General features: G+C 41.1%; 2 protein-coding genes and 1 long non-coding RNA gene across 3 annotated transcripts; 2 read left to right on the forward strand and 1 right to left on the reverse strand.

The window, feature by feature from the left end:
• Nucleotides 1-1,340: 1,340 nt before the first annotated feature.
• LOC131249601 (wall-associated receptor kinase 5-like) lies at nucleotides 1,341-7,577 on the forward strand. Its single transcript, XM_058250401.1, has 3 exons — nucleotides 1,341-1,842; nucleotides 2,197-2,276; nucleotides 6,801-7,577. Exons 1-3 carry the CDS (start codon nucleotides 1,341-1,343, stop codon nucleotides 7,575-7,577), a joined length of 1,359 nt encoding a protein of 452 aa, XP_058106384.1.
• A 3,131-nt stretch (nucleotides 7,578-10,708) lies between these two features.
• Nucleotides 10,709-13,839, forward strand: LOC131249609 (wall-associated receptor kinase 5-like). Its single transcript, XM_058250407.1, has 3 exons — nucleotides 10,709-11,492; nucleotides 11,951-12,103; nucleotides 12,773-13,839. Exons 1-3 carry the CDS (start codon nucleotides 10,709-10,711, stop codon nucleotides 13,837-13,839), a joined length of 2,004 nt encoding a protein of 667 aa, XP_058106390.1.
• Nucleotides 13,840-14,131: 292 nt separating this feature from the next.
• On the reverse strand, nucleotides 14,132-15,529 carry LOC131218844 (uncharacterized). The gene is made up of 2 exons (XR_009157871.1): nucleotides 15,293-15,529; nucleotides 14,132-15,194 (listed from the first exon to the last, which is right to left on the reverse strand). It is a non-coding gene; the product is annotated as an uncharacterized LOC131218844 (long non-coding RNA).
• Between the last annotated feature and the right edge of the window lie 499 nt (nucleotides 15,530-16,028).

Raw genomic sequence — 16,028 nt, forward strand, 5'->3', positions numbered from 1 at the left:
AGAGGTGTATAAGAAAAAGCCATGAGATGCAAGGAAAGATGAATGATTCCATGGTAAGAAAAAGTCTTTTACTCTCATTGTTGGATTTCAGAACGTACAGATCACTCGTATCATGGGACTCAAGTGTGGCTAGAGATTAGAAAGATAATCACACTAATCAAACAATTCTAACCATCTGGTTGCTGCCCATCAAATGGACGGTTAAAAGAAAATGATAGGCAGTTCCAATTCAACCGCTGAAAATACTACAATTAAGATTACCTAATCAATGTGGTTTTCAGCCTATGCCCCATCTAATAGGATGTCAATGACATACATATATGGAGCATGCATGGTCGATGAACTGCCACCATTTAATAAATGGTAGCAAACCCACGCCATAACCTATCAAAGATTAACCAACTGTGCATGAGTCCAACCTTTTAGTTATCCTCGAACAGAGAAGCCTTGTGTTAATCGACACCAACATTGGCTTTTATATATATGCAATGTGAGACGTTGCAGAAAAAACAAACAAACACAAGAATTTCTTCACAAACACAAGAAACTCTTCCATCATGCCAATCTCTGGTGGAACATTCTCTTACTTTCACCTGCCATTGCTTGTAATCACATGTTATTTTCCCCATCTTGCTAGCAACCTACCTTACCTCCCCCATGCCTGGCTGCCCCGACAGATGCGACAATGTTGAAATTGCTTATCCATTTGGGGTTGGAGACGGCTGTTTCTTCCCGGGCTTCGAAATCATTTGCAACCAAAGTATTCCATTCTTAGCCCAATCAAACCCTTCTGAAGATTTTCATTTTATCCGGGATCAAGTTCAAAATGGTGCTCTTTGTGTTGCTCATGTCTCTTCTGAAGATCAACTGGCTGATGCTCTTACCAAGCCACTTCCACGACAACGTTTTCTTCAACTCAAGCACAAGATTGGACTTCTCTCCCGAGCTCCATCTTGAGGGGGCATAATAGAGCTAATCAGCTGTACTTAACTGCTTGACTTCTTCTTTCATATCAGATGTATCATTCAAATGTATTTAGATGTCTTCCATAGATATAGGATTCAATTTGTAACAACTTCCTAGTTTGTAAGATCTTCAACCATTCTTGGTTATTTCCTTGGTGTATTTATACGATTGATTACTCAATAATAAGATAATCAGTTTTGTTATTCTATCATTCAATCCTCTCAATCTTGAATGATGAAGTACGCATAGACTCTACCCAATTCATCACCACATGCAACCCATCATCAAGATCATTCCAAGATGTTGAAAGATCGATTGAATTGCCCGAAACCTCCCTTTATACCTTATCGATCGACTCAAACAAATTCATTATCATGGGATGCAATGTATGGGGATCCATTCTCCAAAAGTCTTCAGCAATCAACCAGTGCAACTCGGTGTGCATTACTAAGGAGAGTGTTGTTAATGGTTCTTGCACCGGACATGGTTGTTGTGAAAGTCCCTTGCCTTCGTCCAGAGTGCCACTCCCCACAACAGCCTTGCCTTCGATTGATAAGTTGTTCTTCATCACCCTCCATTGTGATGATAAACATCTGGATTTGATGAGTTACGGCATGCGTACCTATGGGTTTGTTGTAGAAGATGGAAGCTATGATTTCATCGAATCAGATCCTCAGGACTTCAATAGGAATATTAGTATGAAGCTTGAATGGTCTATCGGAGAAGGCAACTGCTCCCAAGCAATGGAGTCGAATTCCAGTCTATGTGCAGAGAACAGCTACTGTATCAAATCGAAGAGAGGCTATGGATATCGTTGCAAATGTCTTCAAGGGTATCAAGGGAACCCTTATCTCCCCGGTACACTTGGATGCCAAGGTGAGTGCTACTCTAAAACACACCACATAGATGCATATGCATATATCAGGAAAGATCATTTGCTCTGCCCAGAAAATGTTATGTCAGTGGTCCACCAGTCAGTAATCTAAATGGTTCATATGGTGGGTCTCATGGTGCTTGGGAGGCACCATCCCATGGTGGGTCTCCAATAGTTCAATGGTGTAGATTACTGAACCCACCTACCTTGCTGGGTCCCAAACAAATGTCAACTCTTTCAATCAAGCATCGTAGAATGCCCACTTCAACATACATATTATGGCCCATTACTTTCTGATCAAATGTGATTATTATTTTTATATTTGATCATTATTTTTATATATATTTGAAATGCAGATATTGATGAGTGCAGTGCAAGGAGCAACTTATGTGTGCCCAAAGCTACTTGCCAGAACAGAGTTCCAGGATACGCTTGTGTGTGCCCACACGGGACTATCGGCAATGGTTTTAAACTGGGATCTGGATGTCATAAGCGATTTCCACTGCCCCAAGCTATTCTAGGTTAGAAATAACTCCTCCTATTCATTCCAATTAATCATCTCTGTGACTAATTAATGAAGTAAATAGAATTGGATGCCAGACGCATGGTGCCTGTTGATTGATATTTTCTAAATGGCACCGATCCTACTCATAAGATTGATGAATATGTCAATCAATCTGGACCCAACAACTAACAGAGCACCCATTGGAGAAATCAATGTTAAAAGTGCAGTAGCAGTTGGCTTTTCTAGACATTCAGCCCCATAAGCTACTTTTCAGACCATTGCTTTAAAATTTTCCTAAACATTCGAAAGTGGGAAGTGGTAGGAGAGAAATGAACTTGAAATCAGTACAATTTTTGTGATTTTGTTCTTCTGATAGTTGGTTCATTAATCGGACACTCCAGATCCATCACCAAAGTGTACAAATCAATGGATCACTGAATTGTAGAGTGAGCACACAAGACAGAAAACTTAAAAACTTTGGTAAATTAGAAGCATTAGTTGCCCTGTGTTATAGATTCATATTCACAACCAGAGGTTGCGCTTCAAGCGTCCATCTTGAATGGACTTGCAAGAACATGCTCTCACTGCGAGTAACAAGCACGCAATCGTTGTGGATACTCACCATGTAGTTCAAATTTAAGTTTATCTCAAATCACCAATTTGCAGAATTCCATTTGTACAACTGTTGAGGGTCAAATATTGCATATTAGACCCCAGTTATTACCGGATTTTATGAGCATGATATTGTTAATGTCTTCTTTTAAGCATGTTTATGTTTCAAGGTGAATTTACGAGCTTGGACTGCAAAAGGGTGCTAAAAGTATAGATTTAACCCTCTAAAGACACCAAGGCAAGGGATGGACCCCAGGGGACCAAGATCGAGGAAGTTACAGGGCCGAGATTTGAGAAAATCACGTGTTTCACGATGAAGAGGCCTGAAAGTCGTCCAGAATGCAAGATCATAGGGTTCACACCATCTTCTCAGTTCGAAACTCTATATTTGGCCTGAGGACCACAAAATAATCGTACACGTTGAATTTCAACCATTGGATCCCTGCGAAAGTTTCCCAATGGGCAAATCATCCCATAAACTGATGATTTCAGGCCTACCTGATATCTGGATTTGCTTAAATTTTGGTCTCAACCCCTTAAATGGGGAGAAAAAATGAATGGATGGATTGGATTTCTCATAAACATTACAGAGGACCCCACCTGTCATGGTGTGTGCACATTGCGTAAGTGCACTAGAGGTGCGCTGTAATTCAAGACGGGTCAGACCGACTTTGACCCGTCTCCTTTTCAAAAATGGCAACTACCATTCTCTGTTGCTGCGAAACGGAAGCAGGGACTCGCCGGGTGATCCTTATGGGCCACCATCTCGACCCATCTTCTCGATCCACACCGTTCATTCGAATCAGAAGAGGGTACTGACCAAGATCTGCTTAATCTTGGTCCGAAACCTGCCAGACAGAGGATGTAAAGGAGTTGAATGGCAAATGTTTTGCTACAAAATCAATCAGGCGGGCCACATCAACGGACATTAAAAACCGTCCATCTCCGACCTTTTTTTCGTCACGCATCTAATGAACGGAGTGGATTCCTCCGTAGACATCAATAATGGGCCCCACCAAGCATCAGCGTAAGCCAATTTACGCATCAGTTACGCGGGATTTGGAGAGAACGCATGTTGCAGCCGTTCCGTGATCATGGAGATGTTCACACCCCAAGTGTAGGGTTGTGATGTAGTAATAAACTCGGTAAGACCGAGGTCGAATCCACAGGGACTGATACCTGTACGTTATCTGAAACCAAGTAGAACTAGAACTAGACTAAGATGTGATCTAAACCAAATAGAATTTAAGGAATAATTGTGGAATAATTATCTAAAACTTTAGTGAATTCAGAGGAAGAAACTAGGGATTCAGAGGATCCACTTGTAGAAATCAGGGAGAAATTATGCCTGCTACCATGAAATCATGGAATTTAACTAGACTTACTTTGATATAGTTTTCAAGAGGTGAAACGTGTATGAATTAGAATGGATTCCATCACCAAGCCATGCCCGGGAGACAAAGTAAACAACAGAATTAAACTAATTACCAACCAACCAACAATGTATGAGGATCAGGAAGGGTACTGTCATCCTACCATGCCCATGAGACAATGATGAACAACAGGGGTTCCTGACTTCATAAACTTAAAAAGGGAAAAGAAATACTCAGAGCCATTGCAAACCCATTGTAATTTCAGTCACAACAGACCATAAAAGACTAAGAAAAATATTCCTTTAATAATCAACTATATCAAATTCAGTTTAGAAATTTAAATTAAAGGCATAAAGTAGGTTCTCCCATCTCGCTACAGGCTTCACCTCTTAGCCCTAGCTAAGAGGTTTAGCCACACATGATATGGGCTAAGTCTTAAAAAAATAATAGAAATATAAAGGAAAAGAAAAAGAAAAAAAACAGGATGCGTCACTTCTCTCTCCATTCCTTAGCTTTTTCTTCTTTTCTTCTTCTTTCCTTCCTTTCCTTCAAAGCCAAGCTCCCTTGTCTTCTCGTTTCTTCTCTACACGTGCAGCAGCAGCCAAACCACACGCTGATCTCCTTGACGTGCAGCAGCAACCCAGCCTTCCTCTCTCCGTTTCTCTTTCTTCCTCTCTCCCTGATGTGAACTCCTTAAAAACCAAAAACGAGCTGTCCGGCCCTCCTCCGCATTCTCTCTTTATCTTCGAAGTCTGAAGAGAGTCCCATTCGTGGCTGGAATGCGGAAGGTTTACGCAGCCAGCTACTCAAATCGCGTTCGTGGAAACGCAAACCGACTTGCGTTTGGAATGTGATTGCACGACCGTAATCGTCCTTGGAGTGAAAATTTCTCCATGGCTAGGGTCAATCCTGGCTTGGGCATCATCTGGACGGTTTGGATCACCGATCCGATCACAGGCAGTGGCCCACAATCGGCCGGAAGTTCCGGATTCCTCCGGACTGCGTAAACAGGACGCGTAACGTACCTGCGTTGTTCGGATGGTGGGGCCCCTGATCGTAGTTATTTGAGAAATCCAACTCGTCCATTAGCTTAGTCACGAAAAATCGGTCGGACATGACCATTTTTGGATCAGCTTATTCGTGGCCATGAACGATTTCATTCCACCGTCCGTCTGCCGTTTGGACGATCAACAGCCGGTCTCCGATGTTTCTTGAAATTCTGCCATCTAGGCGAGGATGATAGGCGGCAAGGGCTTCTGATGGACGGTCCGGATCAGTCCATTGCATCACGGTGGTGGCCCACAAGACTCACCCGCGACCTCTGTTCCTTCCGCAGGAACGACTCCGAGTTAGAGAGGGAGACGTCGGTCAGCGTGCGCTGACCGACTTTGAGGAATACAGTGCACGGCCGGTGCACTTGTGTACCGTGCACACATGATGCACATCCGTCCTACGGAGATGTTCGTGAAAAATCCGCTCCGTCCATCCGTATTGTCAGCTCATTTAACGCGTTGAGACCAATTTTCAAGCACATCTGGATAGCAGGCGGGCCCAAAATCAATGGTTTTATGGGCTGATATGTCCGTTGGGCTCCTTCCACAGCGATCCAATGGATGAAAATTTACGTGTACGGTTAATTTATGACCCTCAGGCCATGTATAAAGTTTTGAGCTGATCGGATGGCGAGAACCCTGTGATCTTGCATTTTGGACGTCTTTTGGGCCACTTAAGCTCCAATTTCTTGATTTTCTTGAATCCCTGGCATACAAATCCGTCGATCTTGGTCCCTTGGAGTCCGTCCCTTGCCTTGGTGCATTCTGAACGTTAAATCCGTGCTTTTAGCATCCTTTTTCAGTCCATGCTCGTAAATACACCTTGCATCACAAACACGATTAAACTGGTGCATTAAATAGTATCATGTCCATAAATTCAGGTAATAATTGGGTCTGATATGCAATATTTGACCCTCAACAGGAGATGATCGGTCCATCCATCTAGACTGTTTAAACTTTTCCCAAGGAGCAACTGACCGTCGCCAAGGATGCCGAACGAATCAGATCTTCAAATTGGTTGGCCAATCTGCACCAAACAAGGGTCTAGCGCAAGAACTTCCTGCGTAAACAGGGCATGCGCAAACCAGATCCGCTCTCGCTGTTGCTGCGAAAGAGGAGTGCGTAACTCCTTGTTCTCCTAACCGACCGACGCAGCAACGCATCTAGACTCCCTTCCCTACATTGCCTATAAGAGAGAGAGAGAGAGAGAGAGAGAGAGAGAGGGGGTCTTGGTCGGACGTGCATCAAAAGGAGGAGAGAGAGTAGAAGAGTTAGAGGTTGTTTCTTATTTTACTGTTTTGTTTTTATTCAAGTTCTAGCCCGTTCATGGCTGGCTAAACCTCTTAGCTAGGGCTAAGAGGTGAAGCTTATGGCATGATGGGAAGACTCTATGGCTTTGATTCATTACTAAACTGAAGATCGACGATGGCTCAACAGTCGCCATTAAAAAGTCATACGCAGTGGCCCAGAACCAAGTTCATCAGTTCATAGAAGAGATTCTCATCCTGACCCAAATTGATCACAAGAACATCGCTAGGCTCTTGGGCTGTTGCTTGGAGACTCAAGTTCCTTTCCTAGTCTATGAGTTCATTTCAGGTGACACTTTATACCAAAAACTCCATGGAGATGCTGACGATTCAACTCCATTATCATGGAAGAGCCGCCTCCAAATAGCTACTGAAATTGCAGAGGCTCTTTCACATCTACACTCTTGTGCTTCAATGCCAATAGTTCACAGAGATGTCAAGTCATCCAACATACTATTAGACAAGAACCATGAAGCCAAACTCATCGATTTTGGAGTTTCTAGGTTTATTCCGCAGGATAAAAATTGGGTTTTGACAGTGTTGAAAGGAACTAGAGTGTACTTGGATCCTGAATACTTTGAAACGGGAAACTTAACAGAAAAAAGTGATGTTTATAGCTTTGGGGTGGTTTTGGTCGAGCTCTTATTTGGGCAAGCAGCCATTCAGCATGAGCAGACACAAGCCTACAATATCCTGGTTACCCATTTCCTGTCATGTGTTGAAAGAAGGGACTTATTCAAGATCGTGGATGAAGGAATACTAAGGGAGGGGGGAACAGATGATTTGCAAGCAACAATGGAGATTGCTCGAAGATGCCTGAGTTTTAAAGGAGAAGAGAGGCCAACAGTGAAAGAGGTTCAGAAGGAGCTAGCCTTATTGATTAGATGAAGTAACAGGTCACTAAAATGTAGCTTTGCGTCAAAAGTATAGTAGAGATTCTAATAACTTTGATGTATGGTCGATATGTTTTGTATTAAAATTAGAGATTATGAATTTTCAGAATCTCTTAGACTCTTTAGTCCATTTTCCAGTTATGTTTGTTCAAAATTTAAAGTGAGAGAGTTCAACTTTCATTTGGATGGCTAAGGAAGAGGACCTTTAGAATTGCCATGTATTAGGAAATGGTAATTGACGTTTACCTTAGAAAACCCTTTTCTAAATGGTGCTTCAACGCGCATCAGCATGCTGATGTAAATCTTTTCCTGGATTTATCTATGTAACCAATGTTCATTTATCATTTCATGGGAACAACTGAAACACCTAAAAAAAAATACACACACATACACACTGATGTAGAGCAGGTCGCGGACAGTTTCATGGCCAAGATGGATCAGAAAAGGCCCGGTCGACGACAGAAGTGATCTGGACTGTCAGACTTTAGATCGGACGTATCTCACAATCCGGAATGAGTTATCGGGCGTAGAATATATGATTTTGGGGTAGAACGAGCTACTTTAGCCAACCAACCCAAGCCGGATTTGTGAAATACCCCTAGATCGACGGTCATTTCCTTATTTTAATTCTGTTTTTACTATAAATAGTAAGTTTTAGTTTGATTATAACTCTTCATCCGTTGGGCTTTAGGAGTTGCGCCCAACGCAAAAAGAGCTTAGAAAAATTAGGAGAACAGCTTTGTGAAGCCAAATAGGACACTTACTATTTTTGGCCGAAAACCTTGCGCACTAGTAGACATCACGGCTGTCTATAAGTAGTAAGTTGCGAATTCTAGGAGTTTTAGTTGTAGTTTGCTTTTGATTTCTCTCTCATTGCTTGGTATCCCTATTTAAAGAGTCGTGAACTTGTTTATTTCATTCATTAATCAATTTCGAATTTTATAAAATTTATTTTCTATTTTGCTTGCTTTCTTTCTCGTGGATTCAAGAAGCCTCAGTGAGGAGTCGAGAGAAGTTCCGTGGATTCGGAACAGTTATCCTCTTGAGGGAGACGGTGCTCGACCTCATCACGTTCATCCCTGCGTCACACACCCATACAACAACACAGCCAGCTACCAAGCTAGGGCTAAGCCAAAAGAAACCAAAAAAGTAGAACAAAAGGGCTCCAATCCCTAAAAAGAAGAACCGTGTGAAACACTCCCTGAAGCTTTTAAATGGCACTTGAGGTAACCCATCATTTATTTGAACCATTCATTCATTTATACAACTAGGAGAAAGCCATGGTGTAAAATTCATGCTAACCAGATGATTCTAAGCATCTAATTAATATCATGGAAAACTAAGCCAAGATTGAGTAGCAAAATAAAATAGCTCTAATCATCATCTTGAAACATCTATTAGAAAGATCCTACTTTCTCTTGCTTATGATTCCAAAGTAGCACTTTGGTTTGATGATTTTAATAATGTGATCTATGGCTCGTAGATAATGGATGGTTGTAACAAATTGGCCCCATTCAAAGGGTTAGGATAATCCGATTAGCGTTAATTCTGCATCATGGCTTGCTACCATTGGCACTATTGAATGAACAGTCCCGATCGATAATTGGACGTCCCACCTGCAAAACCCAGGGTTATATATATATATATAACCCAATGCTCAGCTGCACACCAATTCTCACAAGTTTTCACGAGAACCTTTTGAGAACTCATCACACATGATGTGATCCTAAAATCCGAACGATCCACGTGATGCAACACCCCCATGAAACCTCTAGGGCCCAACTTTTATCCTGATCCAAAACTTTGGTGGGCCATGGCAAAAGAAAACAGTTTCCTCCCTTGATTTGCATCTCTCTTTGCTATGACCCACCAGGGTTTTGAATCAGGGTGAAAATTGGTCATCGGGGGTTTCATGGGGTGCTGCATCACATGGACCATTCGGATTTTAGGCCCATGACACGTGTGCAAAGTTGCGCACATGAGCATGCCTCTCTCTCTATATATGTGTGTGTCCTGTATATCTAGGGAAGCAATTACAAAGATGATACTTGAAGATTCTCAAGGCACCAACTATTACATTTCAAGCCCATAACACAACATACCTAACAGGATAGTTGCAATGGACTCATTGAATCATTGATGGAATTTCCAGAGATTTGGGATGTAGAAAAATGTTTTTAAGAAAACCCTATGAGAAGCAAGGGAAGAGAAATAATTCCATGGTTATAAAAAGAATAAATTAAAAATAAATAAATAAATAAAAAGAAGAAGAAGAAGAAGCAGACATGAAAAAAATAAAATAAAATGCATGGCTTGTATGAAACCCAATCTAGATCACTCGAATTGTGGGATCCAGCGTGGGTAGAGAATAGACTGATAATCAACACCCTGATCCATAGCTTAAGTGGTAGACTGAGTGAAAGATACCTCGTTTCAACACTGAGGTCTTGGTATCGATTCCCTAGTGGGGGTGGCTAACAATGATGTGTGACCTAACAGTGGGTGTACTAACAAGCTAATCATTAAAATAAAATAAAATAAAATAAAGAGAGAGAAAGAGGAGAGAGAGAGAGAGAGAGAGAGAGAGAGATAGAAAGAGAGAGAGAGAGAGTGATAATCACACTGTTCAAATGATCCTAACCATCTTATTGCTCACCATTCAATGTGATCCCTCATTACAACCCCCCCACCCCGTGAAAAACAAAACAAAAATAAATAAATAAATTTAAATGCCTCATGATCACCTGATCAGTGTGTCTTACACTTTGTCTGATATACGACGCAGACCTTTTGGACAGTTTTGTTGACATACATATCAGCTGCATAGACAGTAGATGAGCTGCCACTGTTTAATAAATGGTAGCAAACTCACACCATGACATATCCAAAACCGGCCAACAGTGCATGAGTCCAACCTTATAGTTCTCCTCAAGGAAGAGCCTTGTGTTAATCGACACCAGCATTGGCTTTTATATATAAAATGTGAGATGTTGAATAAAAAACCAAACAAACACAAGAAGTTCCTCCATCATGCCAGTCTCAACAACTTTCCCTTGCCTCCACCTGCCATTGCTTGTAATTACATTTTATTTTACCTTCTTGGTAGCAAGCAACCTTAGCTTACTCATGCCTGGCTGCCCTGATAAATGTGGCCATGTTGAAATTTATTATCCATTCGGAGTCGGAGATGGCTGTTTCCTCCCGGGCTTCGAAGTCATTTGCAACCAAAGCATTCCATTCATAGCCCAATCCAACCTCTCAATTCTTGAGATCTCAGAAGGAGTACGCATCAGCTCTACTCCACTTACTGCAGAAAACTACACTCCAGCATTAAAGCTCATATATTCAAGCTTGATCAAATTGCCCAAAAACGGCCCTTACAGCTTTTGCTTCAACTCGAACAAATTCATTGTCATAGGATGCGATGCATGGGGACTCATTGCCCAAAACATTTCCCTAGCCACCTCATGCTCCTCGGTATGCATTAGTAAGGAGAGTGTCATTAACGGTTCTTGCAATGGACATGGTTGCTGTCAAGCTTCCTTGCCTTTAGTCAATGGGTCACTTGACCCAAAAGAATTGCCATTAATCGACAAATCCTTCGACATATATGTTAATCATGTAAAACAGAATTTGACGAATTACCCCCTACATAGTTATGGGTTTGTTGCTGAAGATGGAAGCTATGACTTCAATGAATTGGATCTTGGGCACTTCAATAGGAATATTAGTATGAAGCTTGAATGGGCTATCGGAGAAGGGAACTGCCTACAAGCAGTGGAGTCAAATTCATGTCTATGTGGAGAGAACAGCTACTGTATTGAATCGAAGAGAGGCTATGGATATCTCTGCAAATGTCATGAGGGGTATCAAGGGAACCCTTACCTTAACAGTACACATGGATGCCAAGGTGAGTGCTACTCTAAAACACACCACAGACATGCATATGCATATATCAGGACTGATACAACATCGTAATCGAGCCTTTGCTCTGCCAGACAAATTTTACATCTGTGATCCACCATCTAGTAATCCAAATGGTTCATATTATTTTTTTCCCCAATTGGATCATACTATTTTTTTTTTCCAATTGGGCACCATTAATTGTCATCATTTTTTGCTAACTGTCAAAACATAATCTGATTGGGATATATTGGCACACGGCCCATCCCATGGAGGGTCCACAATAGTTCAATAGTGTAGACTACTAGGAACTTGGACCCACCTATACCTTGCCAGGTCCCAAAAAATGTCATTTCTTTTGACCGTGCATCATAGGATGCCTATCACTAGATACAAACTGTGTCCCAGGATTATTTATTTATTTATCAAGGGTTTTTTTACTTTTAATTTATCTTTGAAATGCAGATGTTAATGAGTGCAACACAGGGAGCAATTTAACAGATGCTTGTAAGAACAGAGTTCCAGGATACGATTGTTTGTCCCCATGCATGACTGCAGAGCATCCTCTTGAACAGAGACATGAAGGTCATAAGCTAACTGCACCACTTGCCATCGTAGGTTAGAGATAACTGCTTCTGTTCCTTCTAATTAATCATCACTAGCGCCATTTTCTAAATGGCACCTGCTCTATTCATAAGATCGATGAACCTGCTGATCAATCTGCACCCAACAACTGACAGGCCACCCTATGTATGGACCAATGGTAAAAATGTGTTTGGCCAGTTGCACTTGGCTTTTTCTAGAATTCAGCCCATAAACTACTTTTGGATCATTGCTCTAAATATTTCTCAAATGTCCAAAAGTGGGTGGTGGGTTAGGATAGTCATGAACTTCCGATTGCTGCAATGTTTGAGCTTAGATTCATCCTGGAGTTGGGCTAACTGACTGTACAGTCCAAATCTATTGCCAGAGTGTACAAATCAATGGATCACTAAATGGCAGTGCAAGCACACAAGATACGAAACTTAAGAATCTTGGCAATTAGGAGATGCATAGTAGCCTAGTGTTAGAGATCCATATTCACAATCAGAGGTTGGTAATTCAAGCGTGGATCTTTGCATGGATTTCCAAGCATATTTTCATTGCATGTGGCGGGCATGCCCCATCTTGTGGATTCTCACCATGCAGTTCAAATTTAGGTTCATCTCAAATTACCAGTTTGCAGAAATCCCATTTATACAACCACTAATACACGAAATGGTCTTCTTTTCTTTTGTTGCCTTGCAGCAATCTCCATATTTCTTTTGCTGTGGGCACCGTGTTTTGCTTTGTTGTACCGGATTCGTAAAAAGAGAAATATCACAAATATCAAAGACAAGCACTTCCAACAAAATGGAGGCATCTTGTTACAAGATTATTCCATTTCTAGCAGAGGTACTTCTAGGAAACACACTAAGATCTTCTCTGCTGGAGAGCTCAGGAAGGCAACTGACAATTACGATAGCAAGAGAATCATAGGCAGCAGTTGCCAAGGCACTGTCTACTTGGGAACCCTTGAAGATGGATCAATCATTGCTGTCAAAAAGTTATATGCGGTAGCCAAGAACCATGTTGATCAGTTCATAGATGAGATTGTCGTCCTTACCCAAATCAATCACAAGAATATCGCTGAGCTCTTGGGCTGTTGCTTGGAGACTCGAGTTCCTTTCCTAGTCTATGAGTTCATTTTGGGCAAAACTTTATACCAAAAACTGCATGGAGATGCTGACAATTCAACTCCATTATCATGGAAGAGCCGCCTCCAAATAGCTACTGAAATTGCGGAGGCTCTTTCATATCTACACTCTTGTGCTTCAATGCCGATAGTTCACAGAGATGTCAAGTCATCCAACATAATATTAGATGAGAATCACAAAGCCAAACTCGTCAATTTTGGAGTTTCTAGGTTTATCCCATATGATAAAACTTGGGTTTTGATGGTGATGAAAGGAACTAGAGTGTACTTGGATCCTGAATACTTTGAAACAGGAAAATTAACAGAGAGAAGTAATGTTTACAGCTTTGGGGTGGTTTTGGTTGAGCTCTTAACTGGGCAAACAGCAATTCAGCATGAGAAGACACAAGAATACAATATCCTGGTTACGGATTTCCTATCGTGTGTTGAAAAGGGGGACTTATTGAAGATCTTGGATGAAAGACTACTAGGGGAGGGGGAAACAGATGATTTCCAAGCAACAATGGAGATCACTCGAAGATGCCTGAGTTCTAAAGGAGAAAAGAGGCCAACAATGAAAGAGGTTCTGAGGGAGCTAGCCTTAATGGTAAGATGGAAGTATCAAGTCACCAAAATGTAGTATTACATCTACAGTATAATAGAGATTCTAATAACTTATGTGCATGGTGTTCTGTATTAATACTAGAGATTATAAATTTTGAGAATTTTGGTTAGTCAATATTAATCCAGATTCCCTAGTTGAGAATATGGACTGTTAGAATTCCACTTGTGTTTGAATGCTCCAAGGAAGTGGACCTTTAGAATCCCAAGCAATGGGAAATGGTTATTGACATTTGCTATATACCTTACCTTAGAAAAACCTGTCACCTGTCAAACTATCATGATATGCAAAATAGCCGAAATCAGAAAGAAACAGCTCAAATACTAATCCAAATAAATTCCAATCTTCGAACTAGACTTACTTTCCATCTTCATTTGCTGTTCGATTGAATGGAATTGAAATAACTGGATTCAGTAAATAGAAAATGACCAAAGTGGGGCTAACACCACTCCCATTCATGACAACGACCCTCCCTGAAATCAAAATTACTATAATTTCATATTCAACTTGAAACAAAGTGAATAGCAATTTTAGGAGATGGTGCTAGCCAGTTTGAAATTAAAATGGTCATTTACCCTACAATGAATTGAATGAATCACAATTCAGTTGAATTGGGCTTTGAAACCATACCATTTTTGCATTGTCGATCTAACAAGTAACATGCTAATGTAATCTGTCCCTTAATTCATCTTTGTACCTTATTTTCATTCATCAATAAAACTCAATGCTTACTTGGCGAATACTGAAAGAGAAAGAGGATGAATGGCTCCAAAAAAAAAAAAATTCCATGTACCTTGGGAATCCTTGGAGAGAAATTCCAAACAACTCCTTAATCTCATCTCTCTCGTCATAGCGCTCACACCGTAAGCACTTGCAGCGCATGGGACCATGCTTAGTGCACCCCACTTTGGATGGCAATCTGTCCCCTCTCAGTACCTAATACATGCACCACTCCGGACCATGCAACACACGTCCCGCTTTGGACCGCATATGCGTGCTCCCTTCTCATGGACCTTGTGCTCGAACTCCTCGGACCGTGCATTGTGCGTCCCCTCTTTAATGGGCCGCAGCGTTTCCACTTCCTCCCTATCCACTTGTACTTGACTGGGACCTTTTCATCGGCATACCATCTCCCCATCAGATTGGGGAGGAGAATTGGCAGCATGTGGTTGATTTAAGCATGCCACCGAGTTCCATGTTTCAGATCCCCAATTCGAATTCCACGCCCAACAGGTGATACATATCCAATGGCTAGCCTGTTGCCTACCAGCTACAAGTGCAACATCGTCACAGCCAATGCCCATGCGGAAAGGATTGGTAGGCACTCATTAATGGAATTTTCAGAGATTTGGAATGTAGAAAAGGAAGGGTTCCTGCAAATTCCATGAAAAACATTGGAAGAAAAATATACACGGGGCGGGTAATGGAAAAAAAAAAATTAAAAAAAAAAAAAAACCGTTACAAATATTACCATTTCTAAACGGATAGTTGCAGCGATTACATATAGGGAACGATTTCTAGAAGATGAACAGGCTTTGGAATCTCGTAAGTGGCTCAGCAACGCATTGCCAAAATCCTGTATTATGAGAGATTTGCGAGCAGCTGAATATTCAGGTAGAAAACTCAAACCTTTCATTTCTCAATTAAAACCCATCTATATTAAAAAAGAGAAAATCTTTACACGATAATCTAATATTTTTCAAGGGCTTGTTTGGTTTCCTGGAATTATTTATTTATTTTTTTCCAGGAAATGTTATTTGCCCGAGAAACACTGTTTCGGACGCGGATTTCCTGCGAAAGCCTTTCGCATGGAGTTCCTGTGCTTGAAACTTAGGTGGGTCCACCGTGATGTTTTTCAGAAATTCACTCCGTCCATCCTTTTTTTGAGCTCATTTTAGGAGATGAATCCAAGTTAAAAAAGGATAAAAGACTTAAGTTGGTCGTACTAAAGGAAAAGGTGGTCAGAGAAATTTCTACCATTGAAACCTCCCTGGGTTCTACTGTGATGTTTACATGCCATCCGTACCGTTGGTAACGTCATTTGTACTTGGATGTACTGAAAACATAAGTAATATCATGATGCAAAACTTTTTTTGTCTCACGAATATTTCAACTGTAGACGTTCAATTATCACGTTTTTGGTCGACTTGAGCATTGGATACGGTTCATTTTTGGTCTCATGTCTTAAAATGAACTAAAAAAAATGA

Source organism: Magnolia sinica, chromosome 1 (genome assembly GCF_029962835.1).
Source record: "Magnolia sinica isolate HGM2019 chromosome 1, MsV1, whole genome shotgun sequence".
In the NCBI taxonomy this organism is placed as follows: domain Eukaryota; kingdom Viridiplantae; phylum Streptophyta; class Magnoliopsida; order Magnoliales; family Magnoliaceae; genus Magnolia; species Magnolia sinica.

Excerpts from the sequence above, each read along its gene's own strand:
- LOC131249601 (XM_058250401.1), top strand. The coding sequence starts at position 1,341 with ATGGGATGCAATGTATGGGGATCCATTCTCCAAAAGTCTTCAGCAATC. Across the intron at positions 1,843-2,196 it reads CGGTACACTTGGATGCCAAG|ATATTGATGAGTGCAGTGCA; the intron begins GTGAGTGCTACT and ends TTTGAAATGCAG. Across the intron at positions 2,277-6,800 it reads GAGTTCCAGGATACGCTTGT|ATCGACGATGGCTCAACAGT; the intron begins GTGTGCCCACAC and ends ACTAAACTGAAG.
- LOC131249609 (XM_058250407.1), top strand. The coding sequence starts at position 10,709 with ATGCCTGGCTGCCCTGATAAATGTGGCCATGTTGAAATTTATTATCCA. Across the intron at positions 11,493-11,950 it reads CAGTACACATGGATGCCAAG|ATGTTAATGAGTGCAACACA; the intron begins GTGAGTGCTACT and ends TTTGAAATGCAG. Across the intron at positions 12,104-12,772 it reads TGCACCACTTGCCATCGTAG|CAATCTCCATATTTCTTTTG; the intron begins GTTAGAGATAAC and ends GTTGCCTTGCAG.